Consider the following 18,745-nt stretch of genomic DNA (forward strand, 5'->3'; position numbering starts at 1 on the left):
TCAATTAAATATTTTTTCTAATTAACAGCTTTTATTTCAAACTAAGTTTAAAAGCCATATTTTTCCACTGTATTAATATAACAATAGTTTAACGAAGTTAAATAATCTCAACAGTACTATAACATGAATTATTTACAAGAACTAACTTGTTTCTGTTCTTAAAGTAAATATAAGCACTAATATGTATTCATTTGAGATTGGAAAGTTGTCACAAACTACAATTAAATGTTTCAATTATACCTCTATGTACAATATAATTATTTACAAGTTACTTTGTCATTTTTGCTTAAATAAATAATATTGACTTAAACTCTCACTAGTCATAAATTTAACAAACAATAACTTTCTATATCATGGGATTTAATAATTACAGAAAATAAAAGTAAGTAATTAAAAAATACCATAACTGTTGCAGTTCTTAACGCAATATCTCATGTATTTATAATTAAATTAGAATATACATTTTTAAAACAATCCTACCCAACTTTTCATTTATCGTAAATTGAATATAAAAATTTTTTTTTCGACTTGTGTATAAATAAATATATTATCTTTAGTTTATTTTTCAATCATATTTTTTTCTCGTAAAATTCAACGGATATCTCATATTTCATAGAAATATTCCATTTTATCTATAAAAAAGAAATCTAATACACGAGAAATTTTATTTGTTCGGATTTGAATAGAAAATTTTTTGATGCTCAAAATTAAATTTCACTGGACAGTAGTAATTTTTTTTTTTTTTTTTTTTTTTTTTATGTATTTACTGAGTACAATATATTAGTAATAGTTTTTGAAAATGAAATAAAATATAAAAGATACAAACAACTATGTACTATAGATATGAGCTTATTTGGTTACATGACCAGCGAGCTTTTGAGTTTATCGATAAAATAGTGAAATAGTTTCAACACAAAGTTTTTCCTCCTTAGCAGTCAATTACCACGAGTACACCCTCTATTTTCCTCATCAGTGTAAGAAACTTAAAGAGTAAACTTCTGAAACTTTAATGACCACCCTTCAATTATCGTTAATTTCTAACCATCTATACTTCTATACGTCGATTCTACAGCACTCTCAACTTCCACAATTAAGACACGCATACAATTATCTTAAGTTAGTAATTTATTTACCTATCAAAATTGATGAAGCGACTGGTGATGAATTTTCACCTTAGAATTAACATATATTAGGTAAAATCGTTTATTTAAATTGAGCATTATTATTATTATTATTATTTTGTTAAATTTTATAATAAAGGTCATAAGTTAATTTTTCTAATTTTTTTTTGACGATAACACTATATAATCAATTCATAAAAATTCAACAATCTTTGTAATTTTTTAATTTTAATGTTTGCTTACTACAAACTTTGATAATTAAATTATAATTTTATTTTAAGAGTAAAATTAGTAAAAAACTTCAGAAATAAAAATTAAAAAAATTTTAATTAGTCAATTCTGTCCTATTAAAGAATTTTACTCCTCATCAATCTTGAAAAATAATAAATAAAATAATTTACGATTATTTTTTAACTATAATCGATAAACAAATAGCCTTGAGATCACCTTGTATGCATCACGGATTCTCGAGTATACATCTAAGCAATTATGGCTATCTCTATCTAGAGTTCTGATCGTGCCTTTAGCTAAAGATTTTTAGCTACTGTGATAAGAATATAAAAAGCTTTAACACTTGTATCAATATCGAGGCTCTGAGATACAAAAACAATTTCACAATTTTTTTTTTTTTCTACTAATTACAATTATTTAAAAATTCTAAAATAATTATCTTTTTAGAAAAAAAAAATATTTAACAACAACTAATTAAGATTTGTGTGTATAGTAAAAGCTAAACTAATTACTCGAGCTAGCCCTGGTGTGTCTAGTAACTGATTACTAGCCATTTCAGCCTCTAGAGGGTTTCGAGCACACATCAAGATTAACTCTTGGATCAATCGAAGTGGCAAGGTTGGTTGCCTTTCAACATTAAATTCTGTACCGGTCACATATTTTTCCCCCGATAGATTGCCACAAGTAGACCACAGCATGTGATAGTCTTCACGTTGTAACAATCTCGCCTGCTTACGGCTGATCAATTAATTTATGTGACATGATATAGACAATTTAATATCAAAGAGGATTTTATAAATCAATCTCCTTCATTTTACCCTCTAACAAATATTATTAAAATTTTTGTGGATTATTAATTTAAAAAAAAAATAAAGATGATAATAATTAAAAAGTAAATTTTAAAAAGATCAGTTAGCATTTTTTTTTTTTTTATTTGTAGAATTTCAATTAAAAATCAAAACCGTTAAATCTTTGAAAAGTTGTCAACACTAGAGAATTGAAGCTTGGAATTTGTAATTTACAGAATCGATTAACGATTGACAATAAAAAATAAGTAAAGTTCAATTATCTGAAAACAACTTGACACAATTTTCCCGATCGCCTGATTAATCAATAGAACAACGTTAACAAACAGCTGTATACAGTATTGAAATTCAAAGTGTTTCGAGAAAGAAAAAAAGATAAATTTCTAACAAAAGAATACGTGCGGGAATAATTATCACCAGAACGCGTGCTGAAGAACTAAACTAACTCTGACGATATGGGACTCGTTGCAGCGATCGAGGTCGTAGGTGCATTCGTTAAAGCTTCTATGTTGCCGACTTGAATGAACTACTGCATCCTATACCACGACAATCAATTTTAACAATGGACAATACATTACACAAGAAATTACTCACTTTGCTTGCAATCATACACTGTCCAGGTACTTTTGCATTGCATTCATACGAGCTGCAAGCTTCAAGCTTCTATTGCCAGACTTGTAAATAGGATTTAATTAAAATTTAAACTAATTTTGCTGGATTTCAATAATTCTATTTCTATTTAATTGCTTATAAATTTGTATGTCTCGTAAAAATATGCTTAGTTAGTTTTATAAATGATGAACTTTATGGGTGGCCTTATTCATTTGATGGAAGTTAATTATTTTAGGTAATTACATTAAGTTTATATACACATCTGAAGTTTATGTCTATTTTACTAATTTGTCTAATTTCTCAAGTTTAACTCGACCTACTCGCGCTTACGTAAATACGATGAAATTTAAGTAAATAGAAGAGTAAATCAAGATGATCTTTACTTCCAAAAAGCTTAATAATTTAATAAATTAAAAAAATGTGAAACCTTAAAAAATCTATATATAGAAATAAATTTTATGATTGTAAAAGCTTATCAAAAATAATTAGCAATATTTCTTATATGATTAGTAAAGTGTTTCAAAGGATTAAATTTAAAGAACCTTTAAATTTATTAAATCGTACTTGATTGATTTAATTATAAATTATAAATTAATTTTTTTTGCAATCAACCAAAATTTTCGCTTTTTTTCATCTACATTTTTATAGATACTAATTATCATTGTATACAAGAAATAATAAAACTGTAAATAACAAAGATATACGTCGAAATTTTAATACTTTTTGCAGTGTTAATTAAACAACATATCCCTTTGTTGTATTTGCTTTTCATTTTCCCTCATTATATACTCTGTTCTATCCGTTTGTAAATTAAACCATTAAATTTACCATTTGCTCTATTCATTAATTATCCTGTTTTTACAAACCTCAAAGAAAAATTATACATTCAATGAATAAAAAATTTACCGAGATACCTCACATTATTCAGATATTTTTTAAATTCAATAATCATAATGTAAGCCATAAAAAAGGAACTTTTTGCAGATAGAAACTTTGAAAGATGTTCCATTTTTAATAACTATCAAAGAGTTTTATAATGTATAAATGTTTCAAGACAAGCTGCCGGTAACTGGATATCTTAATTGAATCTCGATAAGAGAAGCGCAATTAACGAGTCTGACGTGTAATTGAAAATTACTCGATAAAATTTTATTTTGCTTTGAAAAAAATTTTTTTTTCTCATTATTATTATCCTTGTCCCACGCTTTTTACTTTGTTAAATCATTAATAAAATGTCAGAATTGTAAGACACAGATTGACGGCATTATATAGCAATCTATCGATTTAATTTCATACTTGGTATCACGTGTTATTGTTATTATTTTTTTATACGTCAATACTGACAAATTATTATTCAACCTCAATAATAAAAATAAAAATATTTTTTTTGTTCTATAAATTTTTTATAGAAATTAATGTGAAAAATTTGTCGAATTAATTCTTTATAAAAGTTTTGAGTGTAATTTTTTTTTAATATTTTGTGAGAATTAAAAAAAAATTATTTACAAAAGTAACTCGAGTAATAAAATTAAAAATCAATTCAAGTGTTAAGATAAAAAAACTTTTTGTAGCGGTTTTAAAAAAATTAATTTAAATAAAAAAAGCACTTACCCAGGCCATTAAAAACTAGCGGCTGGATCAAGTATAGAAAAAGGAAGCTAAATAAGTTCAAAAAAAAGTAAGAAATCTCGCTATTCGCGGTAGGATTAAACAGTAAATTAAAAGCTCGAGGAAGTAAGACAGCTAGTTAGTGGTTATAACTTTTTATTGGCGAACCGTACTACGATGCGGCTTGAACCTTACTGAATCTAGAGTACTCACCATGGGCAACGCGTCCGCGCAATGCACACAATATGTTTACCGGCAAGTTTTCGATTTAACTATCATAAGTTAAACACTTTCTTCAATAGACCAATTACCGAAATAAAACGCTAACAGGTGAGTTGCGAGCAATTGACGCGAATGATTGACAGAGTCTATTCACTGTTCTATTGATTACTCGAATGTGTCATCTTTACCATAAAAAACACAAGTCAAAAACAAAAGTGAGCTTAATACAGCTGGTGGATTTAGTGGAGTCATTAGTTTCTTAAGTCCTTATAATAACAGCCAAAAATTATTCGAGAGCTTCTAAAGTATTTGGAATGAAGACAGCTTGAGGATTAAAATACAGTCTAGCTTTCGTTTTTCCTTTATTTTCTTCTATTACTTCAACTTATACTTATACTTATACTTTCGTACTCGTATAACTACTAACTACTCTGGTGTGCTCGAGAAACTTTGAGAAATAGCCAAACTTGCCCGAGTGAACCACATTCATATTCAACTCTCGAACTTTTTTACCTTTATTTTTTGCTTTGACTTGAATTCTTACTCTTACTCAATCAGAGTGAGTTTTGTGATGAATTTTTCGAACTTGATTTAACGTCTGGGACTAGATAGTTTTGAAATTAAATGAGCACTCTTTTATGAGTTGAATTTTCGATTTAACTTTTGATTAAAATATTATTTTGTCAAAAGTTGTCATAATGAAAAATTTTTCATTATAATGAAGTATAAGAGTTTTTTAATTTATTTATCTATACTAATTAAATTAATACCGTAAAAAAAATTAATACCGTAAAATATCTGAATATGCAAGAGTTAACCGCAGGACTTGAAGCTCTAGAGAGTTTGTCTGTCCTGGTCTTATCAGAACGCCGAGATAAATAATTCTTCGCGATATCTATTCTCCCAACGGGCTAGTAAATAATATTTCCCAGGGAATCCATTAGGCTGGGTCCGAATCCGCAGTGATATTTATAAATTTACAAAGCAATAATACAAATCCGCAGTACCTCTCATAAAATATAAGATAAAGAAAAAGTTGGCTTGAAAAAAACATAAGAGTAAATGTTGTGCATGATAATAAAATTTTTAAAGTACTTTAATATATCATCTAACTACTTTAATATTTATAAAAATTTTCCGGCTATTTTTCTCTCAGAAAACTCCAGTTAAACGAGTTGGCACGTTCTACCTGACACGAAAAATCAATGTCAGTGTAAAGGATATGTACTGTCTAAATTGCCAGATGCAATAGCCGGTGAAAACATATTTGTAGTACAAGTTAATAAAATATAATTATTTTTTCAAGTTTTTATGGTTTTTTATTTATTATTTGTAATTTAGAAATAAATATGAAAAGTCTGGAACTGGTCAATTTAATTTCTGTTGACATCAAAACTCATGCTGAAACTTGTTTGTATACTAGTCTACATAAAAAGCATCAAGAAAATTTATTTCAGATGTACTCTCAGACGTTAAGACACATGTTAATCAGCAAAGTTTAAATTGAGAATATTCTTGTTGGTTTTATTAAAAGTAAGTATGCTGCAAGAGTTTATTAAGACATTAGTAGAATAAAATTTGAATAAATGAAGATTTCTAATTTGATAAACCGTAATAAAGTTATTAAATAAATTAAATTTTGTATAAAGTTAACTTTTATTTAATAAATTAAATAAATTAATCGTTTAAAATTGAATAAAAACTAATAGAATATCTTTAAAAAATAAATAAGTTTAGTTTTAGAAAAAAATTTATGATGTAAAGTTTTAGAAAATTCAAAAGTCAACTTAAATATTCTTAAGTTCTATGAAAGTATTAGCAGCGATTGATTTATTTAAAAACTTTATAAATTTATCAATATTTATTCGAGAGTTTATCAAACAATTTTAATAATTATTATTGTTTTGAAAAATAATAAATTATTAAAATAAAATAAATTACTTTTTTTTTTTAATGTAATTTATGTGAAAAAATAAAAGTAGATGATGTTGATTACGGTTAAATGTCAATGAAATTATCGAAGCATAATTTATGAAGTGGGATACTGATTAATCAGTAATTTATTTGCATAGTTTATAGACTCAAAGTAAACAGTAGATGTAGACAGGGTGGGACTCGAATCGATTGCTGAGTATTATACAAAATTAATAACTAAATAATAAGGTCACCTAAAGATGAGCTCAAGTGATTGAATTAATAAAGACAGATTATCTTCAACACTTGAAGCCAGCTTGAAAATCTGATGAACTTGTAATTTAATGAATAAATAATATGAGTAGTAGCTATTTGATTTTTATTATTTATGAAACGTCTTTTTTATTAAAATAATTAACAAGTACATACATGTCTTTTTTAAGTCAATACACATTTTATTTTACAAGTCCTATTATATTTCAATAATGTCTAGTTGTTTTGACTTATTTACAAAGTTACAATATGTATAAAAAATGATATTAGTGTATTACACTGGATGACAGCCTGTAGATTAACCATCGCTCTCTGAAACTGATTTTCTTGACACCGGTGAAGCAGACCTGTAATAAATCATTCATTACTGCTTAATATATTTATTGAAATTTAATGTTGTACTAATTAAATACAGAGTTTAGCCATTTTTAGCAATAAATTGAAATAAAATCATCAACAATTTGAATTACCTAGCTGAACCACTCGCGCTGCGAGATCTACTGCGAGAGCGGCTTCTAGACTTGGACCTCGAACGACTTTTGGATCGTGATTGTGACCTGGACCTTGAACCGCTTTTTCTTGACCCACTGGCAGATCTGGACCTAGATCTTGATCTGCTTCTGGAGCCGCTTTTCCTGGACCCCGATCTAGACCTAGACCTAGCTGGTGACCCAGACTTTGATCTTGATCGTGATCTCGATTTTGACCTTGATCGAGATCTCGATCTACTTCCACTGTGTCGAGATCCAGACCTCGAGCGTGAGCCACTCTTTGAACGAGACCTAGACCTGGAACGAGATCCGGATCTGGTCCTTGATCTCGAGCCACTCTTGGATCGAGATCTAGACTTGGATCTGGACTTTGAACGCGATGAACTTCTCGAGCCGCTTCTGGATCGTGAACGGGACCGAGAGCCTTCCGATTCAGATCGGATCCGCTTTTTGCTTTTGTTGCTGCCTGGCTGGTCTTTCTTTCTTTCGTCCTCGCTTTCCGACTCACTCGTCGAGATAGTCTCTTTAGACAGAAACTTGGAGTTCCTGATGACCTCTGGTGCCGGTTTCTTTGGTTTCTTCCCACTGCCAAGTTTTCTGCCTCGCAGACCTTTGGGTTTATCACTGTCCGACTTCCTACTTCTGCGCTCTTTTCGATCACCGCTGACTTTCCTCTTCTTTTTCTTCTCTCTCGGTGCATCGTCAGGCCTTCGCTCTTCACCACCTGAACCTCCACTGTCACTAACATATTGGTCAGATCTTCCTCGCTTTCCTTTCTTTGTAGCTTTTTCTGACGGCATGTCTCCAAAAACAATGACATTTTTTGTTTTTTCTACATACTCTTGTCGCTTTTGCAACATCTCTTCCTCCTTTTGCCGTTTCATCTCTTCAATTATCTTCTTTTCTTCATTCTGCTTCAACTTGAACGCTAACCTCTCCTCCTCTTGCTTCTTACGGAGCATCTTTTCTTCTTCATCCAATCTACGTGCCCTAGCAACGTGGTATTGAGCTTGCGAAAGAAGATCTTGGCACCTGCGAGCCTCAGCTTCCGCCAATTGTTCCATTCTGTCACCATGAGCCGCCAAATATTGGAAGTATTTATGTGACAATCCCAATTCGTGAACTGCTTGAAGTACAGTTGTCAGTGTTGATTTTTCATCCTTGAGAATCTGCGTAGCTAATCGCTGAAGCACCAACGCAATATTGTAAAGCAAAATAGTATCTTGTGGAGCGACTCGTCTTGCTTTCAGCAACGTCATCTTGGCTTCCTTCAATTTTCCAGCCTTGAAATACGCTCGTGCAAGATACTGCAGCACCTCAACGTGATGATACTTGTAAAACTTTCTCAAACAATTCTCATACATCTGAATCGCGCTGACAAATTGTTTCTGTTCAACATAAATGTGTGCTATATTCAACCAAACATCACAGAATTCCGCAGTAGCTTCTCTAACTTGCGCAAATATATCTCGCGCTTCATTAACACAGCCTTTATGAGCCAAAACTGCACCAATTCCATTAGCAGCCCAAATATTCTTCGGATCATTGCGCAACACCTGCTTGTACATCATCAAAGCACGATCTTGGTGACGCTTCTCGCGCTCTTTATCTTTGCCACTCTGGTGCAAAGTCTGTAACCAAATATTACCCAGCGCAATCAGCGAATACGCATCAGTACTAGTCGATGGATTCTTGAGAATTCTTTCAAATTTCTTTTGACCAGGCCCCCACTCCATTTTTGCAAGATGCAAATTACCCAGCAGAGACCAAGCGTCTGGGTGCTCATTATTTATCCTCAACGCGTCCTTGAACCAATCAGAAGCTTCATAAATTTGTCCCTTATCTCTCGCCATGCAGCCTAATCTCAAGTAACAGTCCATGTAATTAGGATGCTCTTTAAGAATATCCTTATACAATTTTTCAGCGCGATCAAAAACACATAGCGCTTCGTTAAGTCGTGCTAAATTATAAGTAGTTGTCACAGCAATTGAATTGTAGTAATTAGGATCATCCTGAGCGTCTGCTCTAGAACGAGCCAACGATTCTTCAAGATTCTTACGCGCTTCTTCTAAATTACCGAGACGATAATGCAGCGCTCCAACGTTATTTAAAATCTCTGGAGGAATATCAGCTTCAACTTTTTCTTTTAATATTTTTGTGGCTGTTCCGTATGCATTTAGAGCACCATTCAAGTCGCTCTGCTCGAGAATCTGAGCAAGCTCTATCCAAGCTTCCACGTCGTCGGGAAACTGCTCAGTTACTTTTCTCAGATGATTTCTGGCGATATCACGCTTTGACTGCGATGGTGAGTTTGCGTATAGCGATCCCAAGATCTTCATGGTTTCGTAATTGCCTGGCTGGACTTTGAGGACCTTTTCGAAGCACTGAGCTGCGTTTTCCGAGTCTCCACGGTAGACGTACATTTGACCGAGACCGAAATGCGGAAGAACAAATGCTGATGGTGCAAACTGAGTCGCTTGATAGTAATATTGAAAGGCTTGATCATAGTCTCTCTGGACGTGGAACGCTCGTGCTAGTTGGTAACAACTTTCAGCGCGCATTGCTTCGTTTTCTGTGTTGTGGAAAGCGTGTAATGCCAGATGTTGGACTTTGTTGTAATCCTTTTTGAAGAAAAAGTGATTCGCGAGATGATTCAGCACCATCGGGTTTGTAGAGTCGATGGTGTAAGCCTTGGAAAGCATTTGGACTCCACTTCTTATGTCGTCAGACTGCTGAAGGTTCAATTTTAACACAGACAATCCAACTAGAGCACCGACACACTGTGGATCAAGATCAAGAGCACGTTCGAATGCCAATCGGGCCTTGTCTTGGTTGTTTAATTTCATGAAACAGTGACCCATTCCCAAGCGAACTGCTGCAGGACAGTTAGGATTTGTCCTGAGGGCTTTTTTATAAAAGGCTAACGCGCCTCGATAATCTTTTTTATTGAAGGCGATGCAAGCTTTTCCAAGGAGAGACGGAATGTTGTTTTGCGACTGGTTCAGCACGAAATTGAACTGCGCGTCCGCTTGATCTAGCTTGTCGCCTTCGAGTAAACAGAAGTAAGCTCGTCCCAGCAAGTGGTTCTGATCGTACATTATTATTTTGTCAGCAGTAGTGTACAGCAGCGTGGCTTTGGTGAACAAGTCACGCTTTTTGTCTTTGTTCTTCTCGCGGTTTGCCTCCTGGACGTAGTATGCTGCCAACATGTCCAGGGCACGCATTTGATCTTTTTCGAATTCTTTGTATTCGGTGTTTGCGTCATTGCGCGAAGACTCCAGGATCTTGATAAAGTCATCGATATTTTTTTGTTTGTAGTATGCGAGCTAAGTAAAAAAAAAATTATATGAATAAAACTTCGTTGATTTAGTTTAATTTTTTTTTTTTCAATAATTTACAACAATTTTCAGAAGATGATAGTGACACCAATGTGGAAATTTTCAAAAAAAATTTTTTTTTTTAATTTTATCAGTTTGACCTTTGAAATTTTAATACGACTAATATTGTTGTGGTTTCAAAATTTCAATATTTAAAAATTTCTATTATCTTCTCAAAAATTTCCTGACAATTGTTCCTGATACTGTAAGTCCAAAAATATTAAATAAAAAAATTATTTACAGCCAAATCGACCCAGATGTGCAGTTTAGCTGATTCTTGACGCAAAATCGTGAGAACTTCATCTCCGTCTGGTAGTTGTTGTACACTAAGCTCAATAACCTAAAAAATATAATTTTTTATTACAAATGTTATAATTAAGATTATATATTAATAAATTAAATTAAGTGCATCGTATAGAATCTAAGGTTACATTTTTAAAGGTTAAATCCAGTTGTTTGACTAAAAATCTTTCACTGAAAAATATAATTACTCTGGTACATACCTCGTCAGTATCCTTGAGGGGAATTTCAATGGAAGTCGCCATTGTTTTGAATTAATGCACTTATTTATATTTTATTCACTATTACACAAGTTTAATTACGACATTCTCAAACAACAATCACAACGTTACTCATACAAAGTGCATGAAGACGCAAACTAAAAACGCAACAAAAAACAGCTCCGCGTTGTAGCTATTTTTATTTCGTTGATAAGAAAGATTCTTACCTTTACATCTTACAATAAGAGTAACAACTATTACCATATTTTTTCAATGTAATTTATTAATTATTAAAATAAAATATTAATAAAAAATTGATATTTATTAAAAATATCAAAATTATCAAGTAAATTAAACGATGAACGATGTTTAATATAATGATATCTTAACTAAATTAAAAAATAGCTCAACTTTGTCTCTAGAGCACGAATCAATCAAAAAATTTTGAATTAATTATCATACTAAGAAAATTTCCATAAAATAAAAAAAAATGTTTCTAAATTCATAATAAATATAATTTAAAAATTTTTAAATCATAAAAAATAATGTATGAAATATCTTTATTTACCTCACCAAGAAAAATACTAAGCCTGCAGTCATCAACTAGATTTTTCTGAAATAAAAAAATCAAAATATAAATTTTATTTCTATTAAATTATAACAATTAAGTTAGCCGACATTTTTAATTTTTTGATTTTGATTAATTTATTAAATATAATCAAAAAAAAATTTTTTTCATCATTTTTTTAATAAAAAAAAGTATAAAAATTTTAAGATGTCGGCCAACTTTATTTTCATGTTAAATTTATAAAATTACTTTTAATAGTTACTATTTAATTTAATTAATACTTTACCTTGGTGGACGTACTACTGCTATAGGACACCCAGCAGGTCCTCTCAGCTCGGATGACTTCGGATCCATCGTTGACATTCACCAATATTCACTTTAAAACACTCATTCTTTACAACTATTACTTCACAACTACATACACACTTTAATTTACACAGCATTAAAAAAAAAAATACTTATTCTTAAATAATTATTTAATTAATAAACTCATTTGTCATAAATTACAACTGAAGTAGAGAGTCTGAACTCAGCATTGGCGCTTCCGTTGCCTGTTCGGATCGGTGGTGTGTTCCGAGTGTCGTGACGACGCCGTGACTCGCGGATCAACCGCCATTACGAGTGAAATTATAATACTGAAGCAGTCAATTGTCAATTTTAAAAATTTTTTTAATAAATCAATCATAATAAAAAAATGCTTCGAAAAATTTTCACTTGTAATTTTTATTAATTTTCACATGTAAAACTTTTTAATTAATTTTTTTTTAATAATTTAATTACTACAAAATTCCAAGAAATTCTCACCAGTTTTTTTTCGAGTTTCCTATTGGTTAATTTCAAATTTCGCGCATGCGCAGTATCATAGTTGCGCTCGCGCAGAAACCGTTACAATTAGAACGACGCCATTTCACGCAACACAACCGGCTCTACCCGAACAAAGCATCAAGCTCCAACAGTAAGTAAGTTCGTCAATCTTTCAATTATTAAAGTAATAATTAATTAACTTCACTTGACATTCGGTATATGAAATTTCGTCCCAAAAATAATTATTCAGTAGTATTAGATATTAATAGTAGCAAATAATGTCTGATGTAAAATAAAACGAATTTTTTTATCATTGTTAGTTGACTTTTGGCATCAACAGTATAAAAGAAGGTATATAACAATTCACTTAACTTTTTCTAAGCTAAAATTGATATGAAAATGAGCCCAGTAGATATTAAATAATTTTTAGAATTTTTTTTTAACAAAGAATATATGGCAAAAAAAAATAAAAATTAACTAAGCAGATAGTTAACAATTTTAAGAATTTTTGTACCAAATAAATTATGGCAAAAAAAAATTATAAAAAAAATTGACATCAAAAAATTTTAAAAAACTACAAATGCAATTTTTTAAAATAATTTTTTGGAGCAAATTTTTTTGTTAAAAACAAAACTAAAAAATTGTCAAGTGTCAGCTAACTCTAATGTCATCAAAAAAAAATAAAAAAAAAAAAAAAATTGACATGTAGGAATTTAAGTAAATAAAAAATGCAATTTTTTAAAATAATTTTTTGGAACTAATTTATTTGTTAATTAAAAAATTCTCTAATGACTGCTAACCTTGTAGAGTCATGAAGTTGACGGATTAATTTATTGAGTCAGTCGTTTTGATTGGAATGAGCAAGTATTTCATGTTGATAATTAATTTAAAATAAGTTTTGTTTTAATATTGTGAAAGTGAGTGTGAGTATGTATACTATATATAGTTATAAAGTGATGTAAGCGATGTAAGTGATGTAGTGATGTAAGTGATGTAGTGAGTGTTACAAAGTAAATAGTGATGATGAGTCCAAAATTATCTGAGGTGTGGAGTCCTGTTAGGTGTCCTAAAGCAGAAATACGTCCATCAGGGTAAGATATTAAATTAAATATTAAAGTCATGAAGAGAGTAAAATATATATATATATATAATTTTATTAATTTATTTCAGAAAATGTTGGTTGATGACTGCAGGCCTAGCATTCTTCTGATGTGGTGAGTGAAAATTATTACTAATATAAATTTTTTTTTAACTTCTAATGAGCTGATTATTACCACAAATAGCAAGTCACAAATTTTTTAATCTAATTGAATCTAAAACTTTGTTAGGAAAAATTAATAGAATTATTTTCTACTATTTGAAAATGATTTTTTTTTGTTTTTCTTTAAATAATTTATTTAAAAACAAAAAATTAAAAAAAAATACATACTCCAAATAAATTTAATACAAGAATACAAAAATTATATACTTATAAATAAAAAATATAAAAAAAATTTATATGCTCAATATATTTTTGAGCAATTAACATTAAATCGATGGATTATTACACGTATACATATTTTAATTTATACAATCATTTGTATGAAATAACTTCACAAAAAATTAAATTACAAGTATATCCGGACTAATAACAATACTCAAATAAAACCCGTGTTCTTTCATAACAAAAGTATATTACAAATTCATAAAAAAATATTTGGCACATCAAAAATTGTCTCATAATTCACTCGTTTGATTTTAAAGTTACGATTCCCGGGAGATTTATGCACAGCCCAAGCAAATAATTATACTTGAATATTACTTAAATGTACAATGTTAAAAAAAAAATTTCAAATTGTGCTGCTACAAGCTGTCTCATGTGAGATTGTCACAATTATAAATTATTGTACATTATTATTTTCTTACAGTTAAAATTTTTTTCGTTAGTTATTTTATCTATTGTCACTATTCTTTCTTCACTACAAGTTTATGCGTACTAACATTAATAAATAGTCGTATTATTATTAAATCTTTAAAGATCTCCGAAAGTTTTTTTTTTTTTTTTTTTTTTTTTTTTATAAAAAGTGTCATCAAATGGGTTAATAAGATTACCAGTACTAATTATTAATTATTACATAATCTATTTTAAATTTCTAATTAATTTCCTATGTATAGTAATACCCCTTCATTCGTTTACGTATCAATCACGATTAAACGTTTAATATTTAAACGTCAAATCATTTCGGAAGAATAATTATTATCATTAATCATTACATTATTACTTAACTACTCGATTTAATAATACTAATAATAATAATTCAAATGAATGAACGGTATTAGAATTCGTAAATAACTACTGAAAATAATAATAGACAAACAATATTCCTTTTCAAATTGTGTTCCCTTAAGATAATTGTCAATACATTCATTATGAACGTTCTAATTATTAAAATTGTTTGATCTCATTTTATTTATTTTGATTGATATATTATATTATTTTATTTTCATTATCTTTTTAACTAATTATTGTTACGATAATTAATTAATTATGAATTATGAGTGATAAATATTAGTATTATTGTTAATGAAGTTGAGTATCATGACTTAATGTATTTTGGTGAAGTAATGAGACAATGAGTAATGCAATATATAATATAAATAAAATAAAAACTTATTTATATAAAATTATAAGTTAGACTGGCTTCCGTAAAAAGACGTAAAGGCCGTATCGGAGCTTACACTTATAGGCAAACTGCCAGCATCCATTGTCTCTCGTTCACTTTCAATAATTGATGGTACTTTGACATCAATTCCGTCCAAAGGGCCGCTAACCACTGACATACCTGAGCTTGTGGCCATTTCTACTTCTCCACCATCCGGGTGCGACATGCGTCTTAAAATCACGTCACTTTAAGTCAATTAATATTTTATTATTCTGATAATTTATTTATTGCTTATAAATAATAGCAATAAAAATTTTTTATAAAATAGTTTTACCTATAATCCGGCGCCGGTGTTTCTAATTGTTGCTGTCTGCGTGAATTTGATGACATGGGTGTCCTTTTTATTGCGTAAATAAATATCCCGGTCATTGTCAATGTGTATGAGAGAAAATATAACGTATGGAACTGCAATAAATTAAAGTAAAGTTAGAAATAAAATACAAAACTTCATCTTGAGTTTTCTAAAATTATAATAAACTAACAATTTTTTTATCTTGAAGTATTTTTGAAGTTATTCGTCTTAAAAAAAAAAAAACTCTGACGTACTTTTTCAAAAAAAATTGCATTTTTATGTTGTAATAAAATTTAAATAACTTTAAAATAACTGAAACCTTTTATAGCATAAATTATTCAACTCAAAAGTTCAATCAGTAAAATAAAAAGTGTAAATGAATTAAAGAACAACAACAGTATTTACTTTGCACTTTAATTTATTACATTACTGAAAATCAATAATGCAAGGAATTTCAATCCCAAATTGTCTCGTGACATTCATTAAATGTCAACATAGAGTGCATTCTAAAGCTCTGTCTGTACTTGCAATTTCGTTAACTTCTATTCCAATGAATAATGAATAATAAATGAATAACTGAGTAAATAAATAAAATTTTTAATTTTAACAAAAAAATTTTTAAATACTTCTTTAAAAACGCTATTATCTCTTTATAAATAGTTAAAAATCTTACCTTGTATTGATGTGTAAGCATTCCCAAAAGTACATTAAAGAAATCGGCAGTAAGGAGGAATAATTGTAACGCAGTAGCTCCAGATTCGAATAAAATAACCGGAACAAGTGAAAAAAATACAAACTGAGTTATACAGTAAAATATTAACGCGGTTATTACAACCGGTGTCGCAGTACTCCAAGACGCCGATTCTATTTGTAGTCTTTCTAACACAGCACTGAAATAGCAATAAAATCGATTAACATTAAAAAATTTATAATTTATTGCACACTTATAATATTCCATATCATAAAATGTATACGGAATAAATACTTACATTTGAATACAGCTTAGAATAGTTCCAAAGAATCCAATCATTCCCAAGTACTCGATAATATCCACTGTCTTAACGGCTAATTCTTGAAGGACAGTTGTTACTGAGAATAGTACAGCACCTCCAAGACACAACATATCGCCGACTAGTTGATTTTTGCCTGAAAGATTGAATAATTAATTTAAATTAAAAGTTTTGCACTATCAAAGTGATTCAATTACGCGATAATAAAATTCAATAGTTTACCATTAATTCCGATGTCTTTATTGTCATCAATACCAGCCCAAACGAGACACCCAACTCCCATTAAACAAACGGAAATACCGACAATATGAACAATTCGATATCGAACCCCCAAAACCAGACATGAAAGTGCCAGAGCCACCGGAATTGCTACGCAGTCGAGTAACTTTAACAAATAAAGAGGTATATATGCAATAGAAATATAAAGTCAAGTTTAATATTCAAATTGCTCGTTAGTTTTCTTCAGCAATGTAATTTACATTACTTTAAAAATATATATGTATAAGTAGTGCGATTGAGAGCTGAGTAATTAAATAGTTGTATCATAAATGATATAAAAAAAAAAAGTAAAAGTTGATTTAAATTTTAAAGTGTACCTGGATACTTGCCAAACTCGTGAATTGGTGAGAAGAAGTTATGAGAGTATTAGCCTCGACGTCAATAAATGCAAGCAATAAATACCTCCATCCTCGGGCTCTTAATACAGAAATTAAACCATTACCAGCTCCTCGGCAGGACATCCACGTCGTGTACACCAGACACAGCATTACATAATGCGGAAGATTTTGACCTATTTTTTTTGGAATTTAATTTTATTATTCATTCAAGTTGATGCTTAAATATCTTTCGATAAAAGCGAATTTATTTTACCTGTTGGAATACTGAGTTTTGGTAATGACACGGTGTTAATGTGATGATTTAATTGAGTCATCCAGTAGAGGACTATTGACAAAAATTGTCCGAGTATTATTGTCCTCCATACTGACCTGGAAATTTTATAGGAAAATGTTTTTTTTTCTTTGATTAATATTTTCTGGGTGAGAAAATCTCTAATATTTTTATTTATATAAACTCTAGTTTTTTTTTTTTTTTTTAACTTCAAGCTCCTCATTTTGAGAAATTAATTAATGATAGCGAGAATAATATTTCAAATGTATTATTGAGTTTTTGATGTTCTTTATGAAGAAAACATTTTTAATTGAATTTTTTAAAGAGACTTTTTAGAGAAATTAATGATGTTAAATTTTTTTTTTATCTGCTTAACGAGGAAAAATATGAGAAGCAAAAAATAAAATGAAACCGCGTTTAAATATTATTCAAAGCAAAACTTTTATAAACATTTATACCACGATAAAGAGTAGAATAAAAATAATAGAATTTGAGTAAATAATACAAAAGAAATAAAGTCAATAGAGGATAAAAACATGAACAAACTGAGTGACAAAAAATGTAAATAAAGTAGACTTTAAAAACTCTCATAGATCTTTAGTCAGCTCTCAGCTAAAACATAGCACAGTCGAACAAAGTAGTATGTACATTGCATAGGAATACATACTACATACAACATATATTCTGATTCTGAATTCAACGTTGTACGTTTTGCACTATATTAAAGCCGGTACGGTAAAATGAGAGCATTAAAGAGGGACGCGAGTAATAAACACCCGCCACTTTAACCCAGGAACCTCCCTTACGATGCCGGAAGCACCGATCTTTCCTTTCCATCAACATAAAATCATGTGACCAAAATAAAATAAAGGAAAACAAGCACTTTTAATAATAGCAATAAGCTAACAATATGCTGAGGATAATCACTCACCACTGACTCAACTCCGATATGTAGTTTTCGATTTTGTCACAAATACCATTTCTAGGCTGCATATTTACGTTTTTATGACAATTACGAGCGCCCGATGACACTCCCATGCAAGGGTGCATTTTCACCCTGTCTCGTACAACACCGGCGTCCGTAACTTACGCCTGCGCGACCCCATTTCTTCCCTTACTTCAAAACCCTACTGCTACTACTACTACTACTCCTACTACTACTACTACTACTACTATTTCCTCTTTCATCCCCCGCATAATTCCAGCCACCGCTACTGCGGCTAAACCTGAACAGAAGCTGATGCTCTTTCTCTCTACTCCCATCTTCTATTATATCTTTTCACCCTTGTTCATCACTCTTTCTCCATTACATTTACACTCCGCACC

General features: G+C 30.0%; 3 protein-coding genes across 4 annotated transcripts in view; all 3 read right to left on the reverse strand.

The window, feature by feature from the left end:
* The window catches only part of LOC141527202 (uncharacterized), a 58,436-nt gene extending 46,288 nt beyond the window's left edge, over window positions 1-12,148 (reverse strand). The window contains exons 1-2 of the mRNA XM_074242557.1: window positions 12,010-12,148; window positions 11,724-11,768 (exon numbers count right to left, since the gene is read on the reverse strand). The gene's annotated coding sequence lies outside the window, so the exon portion shown is untranslated. The remainder of the gene's footprint in view (window positions 1-11,723; window positions 11,769-12,009) is intronic.
* On the reverse strand, window positions 6,886-11,294 carry Ctr9 (RNA polymerase-associated protein Ctr9). The gene is made up of 4 exons (XM_074242610.1): window positions 11,159-11,294; window positions 10,897-10,995; window positions 7,258-10,604; window positions 6,886-7,134 (listed from the first exon to the last, which is right to left on the reverse strand). The coding sequence occupies exons 1-4, from the start codon at window positions 11,198-11,200 to the stop codon at window positions 7,086-7,088; spliced, it is 3,537 nt and encodes a 1,178-aa protein (XP_074098711.1). The 5' UTR covers window positions 11,201-11,294; the 3' UTR covers window positions 6,886-7,085.
* A 1,789-nt stretch (window positions 12,149-13,937) lies between the features above and the next one.
* On the reverse strand, window positions 13,938-18,730 carry LOC141527403 (solute carrier family 35 member F2). 2 transcript variants are annotated; one of them, XM_074242877.1, is made up of 8 exons: window positions 18,351-18,730; window positions 17,402-17,517; window positions 17,128-17,321; window positions 16,754-16,916; window positions 16,511-16,667; window positions 16,195-16,411; window positions 15,504-15,634; window positions 13,938-15,399 (listed from the first exon to the last, which is right to left on the reverse strand). In XM_074242877.1, exons 1-8 carry the CDS (start codon window positions 18,467-18,469, stop codon window positions 15,192-15,194), a joined length of 1,305 nt encoding a protein of 434 aa, XP_074098978.1. In that variant the 5' UTR covers window positions 18,470-18,730; the 3' UTR covers window positions 13,938-15,191. The 2 variants fall into 2 exon arrangements, with proteins under 2 accessions (XP_074098978.1, XP_074098976.1); XM_074242875.1 differs by having other exon boundaries at window positions 13,938-15,414.
* Window positions 18,731-18,745: the final 15 nt, after the last annotated feature.

Source organism: Cotesia typhae, unplaced genomic scaffold, assembly GCF_013202065.1.
Source record: "Cotesia typhae breed Kobodo isofemale line unplaced genomic scaffold, CoteBio_Ctyphae contig_4, whole genome shotgun sequence".
Classification (NCBI taxonomy): Eukaryota; Metazoa; Arthropoda; class Insecta; order Hymenoptera; family Braconidae; genus Cotesia; species Cotesia typhae.